General features: G+C 37.4%; 1 protein-coding gene across 19 annotated transcripts in view; it reads left to right on the forward strand.

Moving 5' to 3' along the window:
- SCMH1 (Scm polycomb group protein homolog 1) overlaps positions 1–19391 on the forward strand; it is a 174321-nt gene that overhangs the window by 52056 nt on the left and 102874 nt on the right. For 10 of the 19 annotated variants that reach the window (XR_007126414.1, XM_047723942.1, XM_047723936.1 and 7 more), the window contains 2 exons: positions 376–399; positions 9513–9583. The exons of 3 other annotated variants lie outside the window; for them this stretch is intronic. Coding sequence is in view for 12 of the 16 variants with exons in the window: in XM_047723942.1 (XP_047579898.1) it covers positions 376–399; positions 9513–9583 (95 nt within the window). In the remaining 4 variants the exon portion in view is untranslated. Of the gene's footprint in view, positions 1–375; positions 400–5810; positions 5893–9512; positions 9584–19391 lie in introns of those variants that run through there. 6 more of the 19 variants (XM_047723926.1, XM_047723932.1, XM_047723933.1 and 3 more) reach the window with 3 other exon arrangements.

Here is a 19391-nt window from a genome sequence, read left to right on the forward strand (position 1 = left end):
TACCATGAAACCTTTGTTGTTAGAGGTCTGTGGTACAAAACACTCACTGGCTAACACACAAGCAAATATTATAGTTTGTAGAGGTATCTGCCCAAAGCAGTTTGCTTTGTTTTAAACCAGAAGTCAGGAAACTTAGACTCTGAGTACAGATAATTCCAAATTATCTAAGACTTTAGCCTTGGGAGTGAGGCAGAATTGGGTGATATATTCCACAACTACTGTAACGCACTAATAACACACTCAGTATCTTTTAAAATGAGAGGGTTGGATTACACAAACTCTCAAGTCTTCATTTTACCCCAGAACGTCACCTTTTTATCCTTTTGGTATGTTTGTCACAATGACTTATGCTGTAACGTTTTTTTTCTTTAATAGAAGCTACTGACGTCTTGGAACTAGGTAAGATTTCTTTCTTGTATTTCTGTTGAATATGGGTACTAACCAAACCAGAGATTAGAGTGTGACTAGGAAAAGAATGCGGTGCTGTCTGTCCTCTGCTCGGCTGCTTCTGGAGCCCATGCAGCCAGTCCTCTCAGCTGTCAGGCCAAACCCTCCTTATCAGGAGGCGCAGAACAAGCGAACAAAGATGGGGAGGGGAGAGTAGTCAGTTACACAGAGTCCAAGGAGGCCCATACGGGAAGCTTCTCTTCACTCACCAAATCCACAGCTAATGCAAACCCTGACTGTCCGTAAATTAGAACTTGGAGGGATTTTCCCAAGAGAAATTATTCATGAGATATATTGCACTGAAGTTTAACCTAAAGATTTTCTAAATTTTTTAACTAAATACAATCAGAAATATTAACAGTTGAAATAACAAGAGTCAAACTGCTACTACATTTAATTTCATCCCTACAGGGTGTACCTCAGGACTAGGATTTGAGAAATAATGTTAATCATTCTTAATCAGCCTTCAGGATTTCTGCATAAACAAATGTCGGTCTTCTTAGTCCCTTAAAGTCTTTCTATATGTAACATAAGTATGACTATCCTAATGCCTTTATTGGTTTTTGTTCAGATATTTTTGTATATTTTGTTACTGCAACTTCACATGTTCAGCTCTATTATTATCAGTGTCTTTATGCTCCCTCTTGCCTTTTCTTCCAAGAACATTACTTTTATTGCCCACTGACAAAGAAGATAGCGCAGAACACTAGACTAGGAGTGAGAACTCCTGGATCTTTTGAAAGCCAGCTGCACTTTGGAACTTTGTGATGTTCATCCTTAGTTTTCTAGCTTGGAAAATGGGGATAATAATCCCATTCTCCCTACTTCACAGGGTTTTTAAGAAGATTACGTGAGCTAATGGATGTGAAAGCATCTTAAAATACTCTCAAATACTTTCCAACTTTGGAGGATTGTTATTTTCATTCTGTTGAGGGATTAGCCTCAGATACAACTCTAAGTCAAATCTTGGAATATTCTTGGAATATTCAGCTATGAATATGAGCTGAAGAAATGAATGAAATTAAATAATGCAGGTAAAGGGCTTAGCACTTGATAAGCAATAAATGAGAATCACTTTTTAACGACTTCAAACTTGCCTCAAGCTTTCTGAGGCACTGGTGTGTGGTAGAAAAAGCATAGACATGAGAATAAGATAGACCTTGGTTCAAATCCCTATTCCCCACTTACCAGTTTTGTGACTTTGGGAAAATTAGTCTTTCTGAGCCTAGTTCTTCGTCTTTAAACTGGGAATAAAACCTACTTTTCAGGTTATAATGAACGTGAGAGATAGTGAACATTGTATGGCATGGTGTAGGCATATGGAAGGTACTCAGTGAGAGCTGCCGCTGGTTTGGGTTCTGTTGCTAATATGAATGGTGACAATTCCATACGGTTCAGTGACAGGGGATGCTGTGAACAGTCTCTTTTGTTGATAGGGGATTGTGAAAAGTGGGTACCATAAAATTTGAAAGTATATTTTCCCTTGTGCAAGGAGTAGAGGCTGTGCTAACATAGCACAGGCGTAGGTAGGCATAGCTGCTGTCAAGTTAATCCTACATATTTCATTTCCCCATCAAGCATGGAGAGCAACCCCAAATATCAAATTGAAATGAAATTCAGTAGATTTCTAGAATTTCAGAGATTGGAAGAGGCCTCAAAATAATCTAACTTGGCTCAGCATTTCAAAATTGGACATTTTGAGTATCTTATAAAAATGCCTTGTCTCGAACTCCTCAAATTTGTTGGGGACTTATAGCCTCCTCAGGAACTTGCTTCATATTCAGAAAAATATTTATTGGGCCAAAATCTGTTTCTTTGTAAATTCTGTCTATCATACTTACAACTTTTAGGGAAATATAGAATAGTTTAGCCAATTTTTCACTCACCAGCCTCTAGTTATTAGAAAGTGTTAGGGACTGCCTTCTCCCTGCCATTCTTACCTTCCTAGTTGAAGTACCACCATCTCATACCTAGATTATTAGAATAGCTTCCTAACTAGTCTTCCTGCCTCCAGCCTTGTCTCCCTCTAATCCGTCCTTCACACTGCAGACAGAATGCCTCCTCCCCCAGAACCTTCCATGCTTCCTCTTCTCATTAATGTGGTGTAGGAGGTTCTCTGGTCCCTGAACACCACTTTGATCTAAAGCCTCTTTTCTAAACTACTGTTTTTTTTAACTCTACCCATTAGCCATACTAAAATACTCAGTTTTTAAAACTACCTTTCCTTACTTCTGGCCCTTTATACATGCTTTTCTTTTAGTCTGAAAAAAAATTCTTTTTTTTTTTTTTTTTTTTTTTAATATTCCCTCAGGGTGCCTGGGTGGCTCAGTCAGTGATAAGTTGGGGCGCTTGGGTGGCTCGGTCAGTTAAGTATCTACCTTCTGCTCAGGTGATGAGCTCAGGGTCGTGAGATTGAGTCCCACAGCAAGCTCCTTGCTCTGGAGAGTCTGCTTCTCTCTCTGCCCCTATCCCCTGCTTGTATTCTCTCTCTCTCTCAAATAAGTAAATAAATAAATCTTTTTTAAAAAAGAAAGGATTTTCTTTCTCCTTGACTGACTTCTGCTTATCCTTCTACACTTTAACTTAGAAGAGGAGAGGTTGCTTCCTCTGGGGATCCTTCCACAAGTCCTCCTGTAGCACCCTCCTAGCCAACCACAGCACTTAGCATAATTTATTACAGTTGGTAGTTTAGTTTCTGCCCCTCACTGAAGCTCTGTGAGGGCAAGAACAATACTTTGATCACAGTTGTATCTCTAGCACCCAGCACAGTGCTTTGATACATACGATAAATATATTTGCTGTATGGATAGATGGAAAAATGGCTCCAAGACTTTGCTTTTTTTCTTCATGCTGAATGTTCATCATTCTTTCAGCTGCTCCGTAGGTGATGGGGTTTTGTGTCCCTTCACCACTTAGGTCACCATTTAGGGTTTGGTTTATTCTGTCCTCTCAAAGTATAGCTCCCAGAACTAAATGTAATATCCTGGGTATGATTTCACTAGTCCAGAACAGAGTAGCACTGTGGCATACCTCCTTCTTCTTTTCACTCACTTTATTCACTGTACTTTTATGGAGCCTGTGTTAAGTGTCAGGCACTAATGAATCAGTGAAGATTTAAAAAACAGTAATAAAGATAGCTGCTATCTGTAAAGAACTTAAATAATAATGATGGTATGATGTGAAGAGTATGAAAATAAAAGGTGTGAATAGGATGTTACAGGAGCTGGGAAATGGTGGGATTTGTTCTGAGAAACAGGGAGAGTCAGAGGTTTTTTTTTTTTTTTGGCTTGGTGTTTTATCTTTAGTTGATTCATTAAAAATTATCAAATTCCTGATCTAAAAGGCTTATGGACACTGTTGTTTTTTTTTAAGATTTTATTTATTTATTTGACAGAGAGAGATCACAAGTAGATGGAGAGGCAGGCAGAGAGAGAGAGAGAGGGAAGCAGGATCTCTGCCGAGCAGAGAACCCGATGCGAGACTCGATCCCAGGACCCTGAGATCATGACCTGAGCCGAAGGCAGCGGCTTAACCCACTGAGCCACCCAGGCGCCCTGGACACTGTTTTGATAATGAACAGCACTGTGTATCTCATAAACTTAAACTTTGGACATTTTAAAATAACTTGGTTTTGTTAGTGCTGGCTATGCCATAACTTATTAATCATTTGAAAGTGCCAAGAAAGCATGGTTGAGGGTATGCCTTATGAAAAGTACTTGCTCTGTTTAGATTGGTTTTGAAATTACGTGAAACAAAGTGCTCCTCATGCTGGAATGGACTGATGAGAGGGACAGAACACAAATGTATATAAGAAATCAATATGCGACCAAAGTGACATTTCAAATCAATGGGGAGAAGGTGATTTATTCAATAAATGGCAGTGAGCACATTTATTGAATAGAGGTGAAGAGGAAATCAACATCTTTGTCTTATCTGTCTAACAAACTAAATTCAAAATAGAACAAACATTTAAATGAAACCTGAGAAATCCTAGAAGAAAACCTGGGTTAATATTTCTTATAAATTGAAGTAAAGAAAGCATGATATGAAAGCCAGAAGTCATAAAGAACAAGACTGAGAAATTGAAGGGCAAATCCTAGCAGACTGAGACAGATGTCTGCAACATACGTGACAGGCAAAGGACTAATATCTTTAATCTACATGGAACTTTTAGAATCTGAGAAAACTAAAGAATACCTCAGTGAAAAATGATTAAATAAAATACAAATAGACTAATAAGCCTAAGAAGATCTTTAACTTTATTAGTAATCAAAGAATTGCATATAGAAGTATAACAGCATTTTTTTTTCTTCTCTGGTAAGGTTTATCACAAGTGTAGAGAATGTTAAAGCAGTTTTAGCAAGAACGTAAGAAACAGGGGCTCCTTGGTGGCTCAGTCGGTTAAGCATTTGCCTTCAGCTTAGGTCGTGATCCCAGGGTCCTGCTTCTCCTTCTCCCTCTGCCTACTTGTACTCTCTAGTAAATAAATAAAAAAAATAAAAAAAATCTAGTAAATAAAAAAAAATTAAAGAAAAAGACTATAAGAAACATATTCTTATGCACTACTGGTAGGAATTATATTGTATCAAAATATGTCTGCTCTTTGTTCATTAATCCCCCCTTAGGAATTTGCCCTAAAGTGGTAATCTTAAAAGTGTTAAAAGATGTGTGTACAAAAATACTCATCAAAAATTAGAAAACACTCAAATAACCACTGAGATTATTTAATAAATATTTTTGTTAACTAATGTGAATTATGGCACATATAAACAATGGAAAGTTTTCAGACAGTAATCTTGGAGTAGGATTTCTGATCTAAAGACTATGATTGTCTTTATTTCTCTTAGGAATTTGGGTTCTGCACTTAAGGTGGAATGGGGTGGAGTCATTGTAGAGAAATGTGGACAGATAGTAACCAGCGCGGGTGAAGGTGCCTCATGTAACCAGATCAGATCAGCAGCATTTGAGGGGTTTGGGACATCTTTAGAAAGAGAGATTGTACGTATTATGCCCGGGACCAATGGGTAGAGGTTAGAAGAAGGCAGACTTCGCCCAACTCTAAAGGGTAAAGTCTATCCATTTGTACTGTTGAATAATAACTGAATAAGGGGGTTTTCAGCCTTGGAAGTATTCAAGCAAAGGCTGGAGGGAGCTTCAGGTCTCAACTTTTATACCGCTTCATCAAGATGCCTTTCTTAACCATCTGCCTAAAATAGTACACACACCCCTATTGGCACTCTTTCCCTCTTACCTTGCTTTCTTCTTTATTTGAAAAAGGCCATATAAAAAGTATTTCTGTTGCCCGCTAAACCAACTGACATATATTTATTTGTTTATTTATTGTTTTTCTTCCCCCTTAGAGAGTAAGCTCCCTGTGGACAGAGACTTTGGCTATTTTATTCTTTGCTATATATCACCAGTGCCTGGAACTAGGGTTGGTACATGGTAGGTGTGCAATAACTATTTGTTGAATGAATAAGTATTAGAGAAGAGGATTCATGCATTCACCTTGGTGGATCGTTGTGCTTTACATTTTGGGGAATTTCAGTTTTGGGGAATTTTACTTTTCTGTAGTGTGTAATTCTCTTCACGGCAGGGATTTTACTTCCTAATAATAACTATCAAGTGGTACGGATTAGAGTTTAAAGAAAACTTACATAAACATTATTCAGTAATATAAATGAGATGACTGGCTTTTTCTTACCTGTAACGTTTCAGTTCCATTGTTTCCTGTGTAGAGCATCTGTCCATAACTTCACCATTTAAGATAGTTACCAGCCTCTGTCTAGTACTATTTCTTTCAAATACTTATTACTCATTACTTTATTTATTTGGTTATATGTTAATTGTGCCTCATCATGCACCAGAATGTAAATTCCATAAGGGCAGGAACCTCCTGTCTTACCCCAGCACTGAGAATACTGCCTGGCACATAGAGAAATATTCAAACATCAATTGAATGAATAATTGAAATCACTCTGTAAACGATAAAACATTATACTTAAATGAGTTAATAATATTAATCTTCATAGTAATCCTTGACCCCTGTAGCAGATTAGATTTTTCCCATTCTGCATTCTCAAGGCAACCTGTACCACCTCATTAACTTACATTGGTCATAATTGTACCAGATTATTTGTGTTATTATTTATTTAATATTGCTGCTTATTACTAAACTGCAAGCTTTATGAATTTTAGGAGCCATGTCTATCTTGTTCCTCTTACATTTAACACAGTGCCTTTGTACTTGGAAGTTTAATATTTATTGAATGAGTGAGTACATGTACAATTTTGCATGATAGGTATTATCTCCATCCTGATGAGTAAACTAATGCTTGGAAGGATTAAATAACTTATCCAAGATGGTTATAGAAATAAGACTTTAGGGGCGCCTGGGTGGCTCAGTTGGTTAAGTGTCTGCCTTCAGCTCAGGTCATGCATGATCCTGGGGTCCTGGTGTCTAGCCTTGCATTGGGCTCCCTACTCAGCAGGGGTCTGCTTCTCCCTCTTCTTCTGCCCCTCCTCCCTGCTTATGTTTTCTCTTTCTCTCTCTCTCACCTGTAAATAAATAAGGTCTTAAAAAAAAACACAAGACTTTATCCAGCATCTTCTGACTCTGAATATTACATACTTCTAACTACACCAGTAATCTCGAGACACAGATGTGAATCAGAATTACTTAGGGAACCTTTGAAAATACAGATTTTTCAGACCACACTCAAAAGCCTACTGAATGAGAACCTCTGAAGCTGGGGGCTAAAACTCTATTTAAAGAAATGAGAAAAATTATTTAGGAGAGTCTGATGATAAGTAACATTTGGGAATCAATAATAATATGCCAGGGGTTGGCGAATCCAGCCCACTGCCTATTTTTATAAATAAAGTATTAGTGTACACAACCCTGTTCATTCATATATATACTGCCTGTGGCCATTTTCAGGCTACAGTACACAGTTGAGTATTTATGACAGAGACTGTGTGGCCCAACAGAAGTAACATTTTTACTGTCTTGTCCTTTACAGAAAGTTTGACAACCCCTCCCTGATCTGCACCTTGCTGCCCGTCCTGTTTGTGTGTATGTGTGTGTATAGTTGGAGATGTGGTAGATATGATGGCATTATGGGCATTACAGCAGGTGCTCAGGCATTCTTATGTGTCAGAAAAAGTCAGTTTATCTCAATTTACCTGAAATTAAGAGACAAAGCCTTAGGATGCCTAAGCAGTAAAATTTAAGAAAAATGCTTATCTAGGTGTGGTTCAATCACAGTGGGTGAACTGCTTTTAACAGGGAGATTCCTTTTCATTCTGTTGGTAATAGGGTGTTCTCTATAGGGAGAAAGATGTGAGGTTTCTTGCCTATATAACAGGGATTGATTACCATAATTGATGTGTAATAGAGAACTGTATTTAATATCCTAATTATTTTGGTACCCCTGATGCTGCCATTAATTTTTAAAACCAAAGTCTCTTGGGTGCTTGTGGTCAAAGCTCAAGCTACTACAAGTAATTACCCAGGACTGACCAAACCTCTAGACCTGCACTAATACAGTAGCTGTTACTCAGATGTAGGAATATAAATTAAATCAAATTAATTTAAACTTAAATTCCTCATTCACATTTCAAGTGTTCAGTAGTTACATGTGGCCGGTGGCTGCCTTAACTGGACAATACAGACACAAAACATTTCTATCATTACAGAAAGTTTTAGTGGACAGTGTTGCCATAGATGCCGGACTTTCAAGAATTACAGTTCACTCAAATCCCAGACTTGCTATTGGACTTAATCCTTTATTTGTAAGCATGGAATAGTAATTTGTAGTGTTTTACTTTTCCTAACAGCAAATAGTAATGAACTGTATTCATTCCTTGCTTTATGGATGTTTCAGCTAAGAGCATATACTCTTTATTACATTCTGATAAGCTCCTCAAATCTTGATTCCAGGGAATATCCATCTCATTTACCCTATGGACTCTATATTTTAGATAGTTAATCACCGGCGAGTTCATGAGGTGGTTCAGAACTGACTGTGAGCCAGCCAAATCTGTTGGGCTTGCTTAAGGATGGCGGGAAAGCTACCAGTTTTAAGATAGAAGCTATAAAGTCAATAGAGTATGAAGTCGTGGCAGCATCTTTGAAGTGATTTAGATTTCATCATTCAGCGAATCATTTTTATTCCCAGTGTCTACTGCTTTTTGTATGGTCCAAAGTGGCCCTGTGCTGCTCCACTGCAGAGGAAACTTCAAGAAATGTTGGTTTGCTATGGTGTTTTAGCTTGTGAGAGTCTCTGGGATCTTCCCTGCACCCTCATGGGGTCACCTCTAGGTGGGTATTAGTGTTCCTCAAACTTTGAGAGGCTCTAAAGCCCACTTCAAGAGGCTAAAAGATCCTGTAGACTCCCTTACTTATTCTTAGTTACTCTCAGAAATGCTACAAGGACCTACTTTTCTGTAAATTACCACATCTTTGTCATTTTGCAGCTCAGAGCAATGCAGTTGTGGCAAGAATGGGAGTGGTTTAGGGGTGCGTGAGAGAGAGCAAGGATTCAAGTATAATCTCACTCATTCCAGTTTTTGCTGCCATCCAACCATCTTACCCTATATCTCTCCTCCATTCTCTCTAAGCTGAGAGGGTGGGATCCAACCGTACTGGGTGTTAAAAGCTATCATTTGATGGTATTAAGGGATCTCTTCGACAGGAGACAGGGTGTTCAGAAGGATTCTCCTCACCCACTCTCTGTGTCTTCTGTTCAGCTGTCCAAAGCTTCCTGGACACTTGTGTGAGATATTGGTATATCTCACTCTGGCATTTTGGATCCCTTTAGGGACTAACATGAAAACCATGTGAAGGTCATCTTCAGACCATGATTTTAAAACGTTGATCTAAAATGATCCACTCAGGTTACCTAGATTTCTACCCCTAATACTCTTTTGAGCCCAATAGGGGAAAATAAGTTTTTTCTTACACTCAGAGCAAGTCCAAAAATGTCCCATGTTTAGAGTAGATTACATCCCAAAAGCACTTTTTAGGAAGTTGACTGTGATAGAGATTTCTATTTCCTTTACAGGTCATTTTACCTGGGACAAATACCTAAAAGAAACATGTTCAGTCCCAGCGCCTGTCCATTGCTTCAAGCAGGTAATTGATTCTCAACATCTTTAGTAGGTGGGAGGCAAGTAGGTTTGTTCTGATCCTGAAACAAGCAAAACAAGCGCTTGGACTTCTCACCTGAAGGCCCCAGAATAAACTTCTGTGAGAAGAAAACAGCTCAAGGCTCAAAATTCATGAATTTTGGGGCGCCTGGGTGGCTCAGAGGGTTAAGCCGCTGCCTTCGGCTCAGGTCATGATCTCAGAGTCCTGGGATCGAGCCCCGCATCGGGCTCTCTGCTCAGCAGGGAGCCTGCTTCCTCCTCTCTCTCTGCCTGCCTCTCTGCCTGCTTGTGATCTCTCTCTGTCAAATAAATAAATAAATAAATCTTAAAAAAAAAAAAATTCATGAATTTTGGCAGTAGACAGTCTCTCCAACTTCATCCCAAGTAACACCTTTTCCTTTCTTAACCTCTTTGAAGCTATGTTTTGTTCCTGGGAACAATACCTAATTTTTATGAAAGCTCTTAATTCAGACAGATAGGAAGCAGAGTTACAGCCTGTAGACAGTGTTTGAAAGTGGAGCAATATTCATTTCTCTTTATGCAACACCCCGGCCACAGTCTTCCCTTCCCATAAGAATACTGGTACAAGTTCCATTGGAGAGTATGTTAGGACCTTATTAGAGGTTTCTCAGACCTTCCCATATAGGGGTAAGTGTCCCACAGAATGCACAGATAATGTTGCCTATCTCAGCACATGATAAGCTGGTAAACAAAGTATACTGGTGCTAGGCAGAGCTAAACATCAGGAAGTTAATTTATACCTTTCTTCCTTTGTTAGTCAAGTGTTTATTTCCTCAAGTTGTCAGCATTTCACTTTGAATTGTGTCTGTGTTTTAAATAAAAATACAAATCCAGGACTTCTGCTCATTTGAAATAACAGGGACTAAATTCATATTTCCACCAGAAATAATGATAAAAGACAGTATATTATACAGTAGTTTTCAAGTTACTGAAGATCAGGCAGCCACGTACAGTGATATCTGAGCAATGAAAAACAATGAGTTAAGCCCCTTCTGACTTCCTAGCTTACAGCCTTAAGAGAGTTTTGAGACTGTGGCCCATAGAAGAGGAGCCCAGGTTGGGCCAGTGGCTCCCTAATTTGAAGAGACAGAACTGAGAGGAGAAACCAAGAAGGCTAGAATTTAGAGGACAGAGTGCCTAAGAGGAGAGAGCTGCACAGAAAGAAAAGCACAGAGATCTGCAGAAAACCCTCTTAAAGTGTTCAGCACTTTAAAAAAAAAAAAAAAAAAAAGTGTTCAGCAAAGTGATGTTGTTTCATGTATGCAGATGAGGAAACTACCCAAAGCCAGAGAAAAACCATCTGACAGGATTGGTATTGTAAGGAATAGAGCCTCACACTCCCACAGGACTGGGGATAATGCCTGATTCCACCAGCTAGACTGGAAAACCTCATAATTCATGTGTCATGGGTCAGAAAACTTAGAACAGTCTTACTCTGCAGTGGGAAATAATTAGCCTTAGAATGAGCACTTCTCTGGACCTGCCTAACAAATCATAAAAGCAAGACTCAAAATGATCAAAGTGTTTTCAGGTAACTTAAGTGCATGTAAGAACAGAGCACAAGAAGAAATGCAAAAATAACCAGCAACCAACAGGTAAAAGTCAAATGTCTGAGGCAGGAAAACATAATCAGTCATGAGCAGAATAATGTATCAACCAATTGAAACAGACCCAGAATCTATATAGATCTTAGAATAGCAGACAAAAACATTAAAATGTGTATTTTAATTGTATTCCATGTGTTTGAAAGTTAAGCAGAGATGTGAAAAATATAAAAAGACTCATATTGAACTGCTAAGTGCAAAATGAAAAGTATACTGGATGGGAGTAATGGCAGAAGAGATCAGTAAACTTGAAGGCATAGCAGTAGAAACTATCCAAAATGAAACACAAAGAGAGAAAAGAATCTTAAAAAGATGAAAAATAACATCAGTGAGCCAAAGGATGACTTCAGTTTCCGTGGGGTAACTTCATAGGCCGTGTAATTAGAGTGCCCAAAGGAGAAGAGATGAGGGACAGAAAAAAATATTTGAAGATAAAATAGCTAGAAAATTTCCAAAATTGAGGAAAACTGTAAATGCACAGATTGAAGAAGCTCTATGAATCCCCCCCAAATAAAAGACAAGAAGAAAACTACATTAATTCATATCATAAATGCTCAAAGTTAGCAATTGAGAACATCTTAAAAGCAGCCAGACAAAAAAAAGACACTTTACATAAAGGTTAACTAAGATAAGAATAACATTATATTTTCTTGTCAGAAACAATGCAATCAAGGAAGTTGAGTAACATGTTCAAAATACCAAAAGCAAAAACTCTCAACCTGGAATTCTATACCCAGTCAAAAGACCTTCCAAAAATAATACCTGGTGGAATTACAGATCTGTAAAAAAGAATGAGAGTCCCTGGTAATTGTTATGACAAGGGCAAATACATCAGGTGTTTATCCTTATTATTTAAATCTCTACAAAGATAATCATGTAAATAGTAATAATCATATTGTATTGTACAGGTGATAACAGATGAATAAGTAAAATGTATAACAAATAAATGCCCAGGAGAGGAGACATCTTAAAGATACTGTTGTAAGATTCTTATAAGATTCTTATTATACTTTTTACTTGAAGATAGACTGATAAGTTAAACTTGTTTACTATAAACAGCAGAGCAACCACTAAAATAATAGAAAATAAATAACAGATGTTAGACTTAAATCCAGTCATATCAGTAATCAAATTAATTATAAATGGTCTAAATGCCCTAGCTCAAAGGTTGAGATTGTCACATTAAATAAAAAAACAAAATTTAATTTCTTGCAAGAAATTATGCTTTAACTATAAAGACACAAACACGTTAAAAGTAAAAGGATAGAAAATGGTATACCTTGCTGACATTAGCCACAATAAACTAAAATGACAATGTTAATATCAAAGTTTATTTCAGAGTAGAGAATACTGCCAAAGATAAAAAAAGGTAATTTCATCATGAAAATGTTTCAGACATTTTTTTTTAAAGATTTTTTTACTTATTTATTTGACAGACAGAGATCTCAAGTAGGCAGAGAGGCAGGAAGAGAGAGAGAAAGGGAGGCAGGCTCCCTGCCAAGCAGAGAGCCCGATGCGGGGCTCGATCCCAGGACCCCGGGATCATGACCTGAGCCGAAGGCAGAGGCTTTAACCCACTGAGCCACCAGGCGCCCCTGTTTCAGACATTTTTACATGAAGCAAAAAATGATAGAAATGTAAGGAGAGGGGCGCCTGGGTGGCTCAGAGGGTTAAGCCACTGCCTTTGGCTTAGGTCATGATCTCAGGGTCCCAGGATTGAGTACCACATTGGGCTCTCTGCTCAGCAGGGAGCCTGCTTCCCCTCTCTCTCTGCCTGCCTCTCTGATTACTTGTGATCTCTCTCTGTGTCAAATAAATAAATTAAATCTTTTTTTTAAAGTTAAAAAAAAAAGGAAATGTAAGGAGAAATGAATAAACCTAAATTTACTTATGGATGGGGTTCTAATACTCCCGTCTATAAGTAAAGAACACATAGTAGGAAATCAGCAAGTGAACAGTAGTAGACGTTAATAACACTGTCAACCAACTGGACCTAACTGACATGTATAGAGCACCCTCAGCAACAGTAGAATGTACATTCTTACCAAGTGCACACAGAATATTTGCCAAGTTAGACCATATTCTGGACCATAAAGTAAGTTTTGATCAATTTAAAAGGATATAAGTAATAAAAAGTATGTTCTTGGGTTATACTGAATATAAATGAAAAATTAATAGCAAAAAGTTACTTGGAAAAATTAAAAATAGAGCTACCCTATGATCCTGCATTTGCACTGCTGGGTATTTCCCCAAAGATACAGATGTAGTGAAAAGAAGGGCTATGTGCACCCCAATGTTCATAGCAGCAATGTCCACAATCACCAAACTGTGGAAAGAGCCAAGATGCCCTTCAATGGATGAATGGATAAAGAAGATATGCTCCATATATACAGTGGAATATTACTCAGCCATCAGAAAGGATGAATACCCAACTTTTGTATGAACATGGACGGGACTGGAGGAGTTTATGGTGAGTGAAATAAGTCAAGCAGAGAGAGTCAATTATCATATGTTTCACTTACTTGTGGAGCATAAGGAGTAACATGGAGGACATTAGGAGAAGGAAAGGAAAAGTGAGTTGGGGAAATCGGAGGGGGAGACTGTGGACTTTGAGAAACAAACTGTGGGTTTTAGAGGGGAAGGGGGTGGGGGGAATGGGTGAGCCTGGTGGTGGGTATTAAAAAGGGCACGTATTGCGTGGAGCACTGGGTATAGTACATAAACAACAAATCTTGGAACACTGAAAAAATTTAAATTTTTTTTTTAAGTTATCTGGAAAATAATACCTCCAAATATTTGGAAACTAAGTAACACATTTCTAAATACCCTTTGGGTATGGAGAAATAAAAAGGGACATTAGAAAATATTTTCAACTAAATGGAAATGAAAATTTCAAAATTGTGGATTGCTGCTAAGCAGTCCTTACAATGAACTTACAGCACTGATACCAAAAAGAATTTCATCTAGTGACCTCAGCTTCCATTTTAAATAATGAGGGGGAGAAAAAGGGCACATTAACCCTAAAGTAAGCAGAGGAAAGGAAATAATAAAGATCAGAGCATAAAACAATAATAGAAGAAACAGAAAAATAATAGAGAAAATCATTGAGGCCAAAAGCTGATTCTTTGCAAATATCAATAGAAATGATAAACCTCTAGCCAGATTAATCAATAATAAAAGAGAGAAAACACAGATTACTAATGTCAGAACTGGAAGGGGTAACATCACTATTGATTGCACAAATATTTAAAGACTAATAAAGGAATATTATGAACAAATTTATGCCTTTAAATTTGACAACTTCATTGAAATGGATAATTTTCATGAATAACACAGATTACCAAAGTTCTGAATAACACTATTGCTGTTACAGAAGTTGAATTCATAGCTAAGAAATTTCTCATAAAGAAAATTTCAGGCCTAGGCCTAGATGACTTCACTGGTGAATTATTGCAAACGTTTAAGGAAAAGGTAATGCAAGTTCTATACAGACTCTTCCGGAAAGTTTAAGGGAAGGGAATACATTCCAGCTTATTCTATGAGGCAAGTATTACTCTGATACCAAAATCAGGTAAAGATACTGCAAAAAAAGAACCACAAGGCAACATCTCACATGAAAATACTTGTAAAAATTCTAAGGAAAATTCTAGGAAATTGATTCTAGCAATATGTAATCATGACCAAGTGGAACTTAATTCCAAGAATGCTAGGTTGATTAAACATTCAAAAGTCAATCAGTGTTTTACCATATGAACACACTAATGAAGAAAAACTGTGATCAACTCAGTAGATGCAAAAAAGCACTGACAAAATCCAATGTCCATTACTAATAAAAACTCTCAACAAACAAGAAATGGAAGGAAGGGCATTTTGGTGCCTGGGTGGCTCAGTTATTAAGCATCTGCCTTTGGCTCAGGTCATGATCCCAGGGTCCTGGGATCCAGCCCCACCTCAGGCTCCCTGCTCAGCAGGAAGCCTGCTTCTCCCTCTCCCACTCCCCCTGCTTGTGTTCCCTCTCTTGCTATGTTTTTCTCAGTCAAATAAATAAAATTTTAAAAAGAAAGAAAGAAAGAAATAGAAGGGCATTTCCTAAATCCTAACCCCTAAAAGGCAGCTATGTAAATCTTAAAGCTATCATACTTAATGGTAAAAGTTTAAATGCTTTTCCCTTAATGTCAGGAACAAGACAAGGATGTCTGTTCTTGCCATTTCCATTCAACATTGTACTACCAATGTGACCAGGCCAAAAAAAAAAAGGGGGAAAGGAGGAAGGGAGGCTTTTAGGGAGAGAAGAAGGAAAAGGATTCAGATTGAAAGATTAGAGCAACCGCCAAAGAAAATATGTGGGTGACAAATAAGTACATAAATTGACGGTTAACATTGTTTCATTATGGAAATACAAAGAAAAATGATAATGAGATATCTCTATCCATTTATTTAAATGTCTCTGACAAAAAGGACTCACCAAACTTAACAGTGGCAAGGATGTGGAGTAAAATGGAACTTTCATAAGCTACTGGTGAAAACATAAAATGATTCAATTACTTTAAAATATAGTTTGGCAAAAAACGTCAACAAACTACTCAGCCAAAAAAAAAATCACTAAATTAGGAATTGAATAATACATCTTTAACTTGGAAAAAAAATGTTTTTATATCTCAGTACTATGGTTAAAAGTAACTCAATAGAAGACAAAATGGAAGAGAAACTCTCATTTACAATAGCAGCAATATATGTATATTTTCCATACAAAGATTCATACATGGGTGTTCATAGATTAATTTGTAATAATCAAAAACTAGAAACACACCAAATGTTTATCAACATGAACTCAGCAATAAAAAGAAATGAATTATTGATTAATTCAACAATATGGATAAATATCAGTAAATATCAGAATAGTTATGCAGACTGATAATTTCTACAAAAATCCTATAGCCAACATCATACTTAATGGTGAGAAATGAGAAGCTTTCCTGCTAAGATCAGGAATAAGACAAGGACATCTCTTCTCACCACTCCTTTTCAATATCATAGTGGAAGTTTTGGATACTGTAATAAGACAAGAAAATTAAAGATATACAGATTGGGAGGGAAAAAATAAAACTCTCTTTGTTTTCAGATGACATAATCGTCTCTGTAGCAAACTTGAATTGACAAAAAACCCTCCTAGAACTAATAAGCAGTTATAGCAAGTTCATAAGATACAAGGCTAATATATAAAAGTCAATTACTTTCCTTTATAGTATAATGAACAAGTGGAATTTGCAATTAAAAACACAATTCCACTTAGCACCTCCAAAAATGAAATACTTAGATATTTATCTAACAGAATATATACAAGATTCGTATGAGGAAAACTATAAAACTCTGGTAAATGAAATTAAGAAACTTTTAAAAAACTGGAGCAATAGTGATGTTCAAGAATAGGAAGGCTTGGTGTACCTGGGTGGCTCAGTCAGTTAAGCATCCAACTCTTGATTTTGGCTCATGTCATAAACTCAGGGTCATGTGATTGAGCCCCACATTAGGCTCCACGGCTCAGTGTGGAGTCTACTTGAGATTCTCTCTCTCCACCTGCCCATCCTCCTGCTTGCATGTGCTCTCTCTCTCTCAAATAAATAAAATCTTTTAAAAAAAAGGATAGGTGTTAGTTTTATTACCAAGATGACAGTTCTTCCCAATGTGATCTATAGATTCAGTCCAAGCCTAATCAAAATTACAGCCAGTTATTTTGTAGAAAAAAATTGATTCTAAAGTTTATGTAGCGAGATGAGATCTAGAATAGCCAACATAATATTGAAGGAGAACAGAGTTGGAGGATTGGTTCTACCCAACTTAAAGGCTCGCTATAAAGAAACAGGAGTCAAGACAGTGTGGTATTTGCAAAAGAAGAGCCACATGAATCAGTGGAACAGAAAAGAGAGCCAAGAAATAGTCCCTCAAAATAAAGGCAACTGATCTTTGACAAAGGAGCAAAGGCAATACAATGGAGCTAAGATAGTTTTTTTTTTTTTTTCCCCAATGGATAGTGCTTAAACAACAATAGCCACACACACGAAAAAAAGGAATCTAGAGAGAAACCTTACACCCTTCACAAAAACTAATTCAAAGCTGATCACGGACTAAATGTATAACTTAAAACTATAAACTCCTAGAAGATAACATAGGAGAAAAACAAGATGACGTTGGGTGTGGTGATGACTGTTTAAATATAACACCAAAGGCATGATCCATGAAGGAAATAATGGAGAAGCTGGACTTCATTAAGATTAAAACCTGCTCTGGGAATGACACTGTCAGAAGAATAAGGAGACAAGCCACAGACTGGGAGAATATATTTGCAAAAGGCATATCTGATAAAGGAATGTTGTCTAAAATATACAAAGAACACTTAAAAGTCTCAAAAATAAGAAAGAAGACGACTTGATTTAAAAAAATGGGCCAAAGATGTCAATAAACACCTCACCAAAGACATACAGATGACAAAAAAGCATGTGAAAAGATGTCCCACATCGTGTATCATCAGAGAAATAGGAATTAACAGTAGTGAGATACCACAACACACTAATTAGAGTGGCCAAAATCCAGAAGAGTGACATAACCAAAAGCTGACAAGGATGTAGAACAAAAGAAGCTCTCATTCATTGCTGGGGGGAGTGCAAAATTATATGGCCATATTGAAGGATAGTTTGTCGATTTCTTACAAAACTGAACATACTCTTTCTATACAATCTAGCAATCATATTCCTTGGTATTTACCCAAAGGATTTTAAAACTTACATCTTCACAAAAACCTGTGCATAGAAGTTTATTGCACTTCTATTCATAACTGCCAAAACTTGGAAGCAAAAAAGATGTCCTTCAGTGGGCAAATGAAAAAACTGTGGTATAGCCAATAAATGGGACATAATCCAGCTGTAAAAAGAAATGAGCTATTGGGCCATGAACAGACACGGAGGAAACTTAACTTGCATATACTGAGGGGAAGAAGCCGGTCTGAAAAGGCTGCCTACTATATGATTCCACCTATATGACATCCTGGAAAAGGCAAAACTATGGAGACCCTAAAAAGATCAGCGGTTGAGTGGGTGAGGGATGAATAGGCAGAGCACAGAGAATTTTTTTTTTTTTAATCTCAAACAACATTTTATTTTTTTTTTCAGCATAACAGTATTCATTATTTTTGCACCACACCCAGTGCTCCATGCAATCCGTGCCCTCTACAATACCCACCACCTGGTGCCCCCAACCTCCCACCCCCCACCCCTTCAAAATTCTCAGATCGTTTTTCAGAGTCCATAGTCTCTCATGGTTCACCTCCCCTTCCAATTTCCCTCAACTCCCTTCTCCTCTCCATCTCCCCTTGTCCTCCATGCTATTTGTTATGCTCCACAAATAAGTGAAACCATATGATAATTGACTCAGCACAGAGAATTTTTAAGGCAGTTAAACTATTTTGTATGATCCTATAATCATGAATACCTGTCATTATACATTTGATGGAAACCACAAAACGTACACCAAGAGAGAACCCTAGTGTAAAATGTGGACTTTGGGTAATTATTGTGTGTCCAGATAGGTTCATCAGTTGTAACAAATGTACTGCTGTGGTGGGAGGTGTTGGTAATAGGGGAGACTGCACATGTATTCGGGGCAGGGTGTATATGGAAGATCTCTTCACCTTCTGGTCAGTTTTCTTCTGAACCTAAAACTGCTGTAAAAAACAAGATTCTTAGAAAAAAGAAATGAATTATTGATATATCCAACAATATGGGTGACTATCAGATTATGCTGAGTGAAAGGAGCTAGACACACACAAAAAGAGTTTATTCTCTGTGACTCCACTTAGAACTGGAAAATGCAGCCAATCAGTGTACAGTGATAGAAGGTGATCAGTGTTTACCTGGGAGCAGTGGTCTGGGAAGGGCTAGACAGAGGGATTATAAAGGGACCTGAGAAAACTTTGGGAATGTGTCCATGTTCATTATCTTTATTGTGGTTATGGTTCCTAGGGTGTTGTGCTGTGTATGGTGTCATGGGTATATATATATGTCAAGATTTAACAAAGGGTATAGTTTATAGTATGTCAACTTAAAATTGTTTTTAAATATGAATTGATTTGTAAGGTAATGGCAAAATAAGAAAACTTTTAACCCCCAATAGTGT

The sequence above is a fragment of the Lutra lutra genome, chromosome 4 (genome assembly GCF_902655055.1).
Source record: "Lutra lutra chromosome 4, mLutLut1.2, whole genome shotgun sequence".
NCBI lineage: Eukaryota > Metazoa > Chordata > Mammalia > Carnivora > Mustelidae > Lutra > Lutra lutra.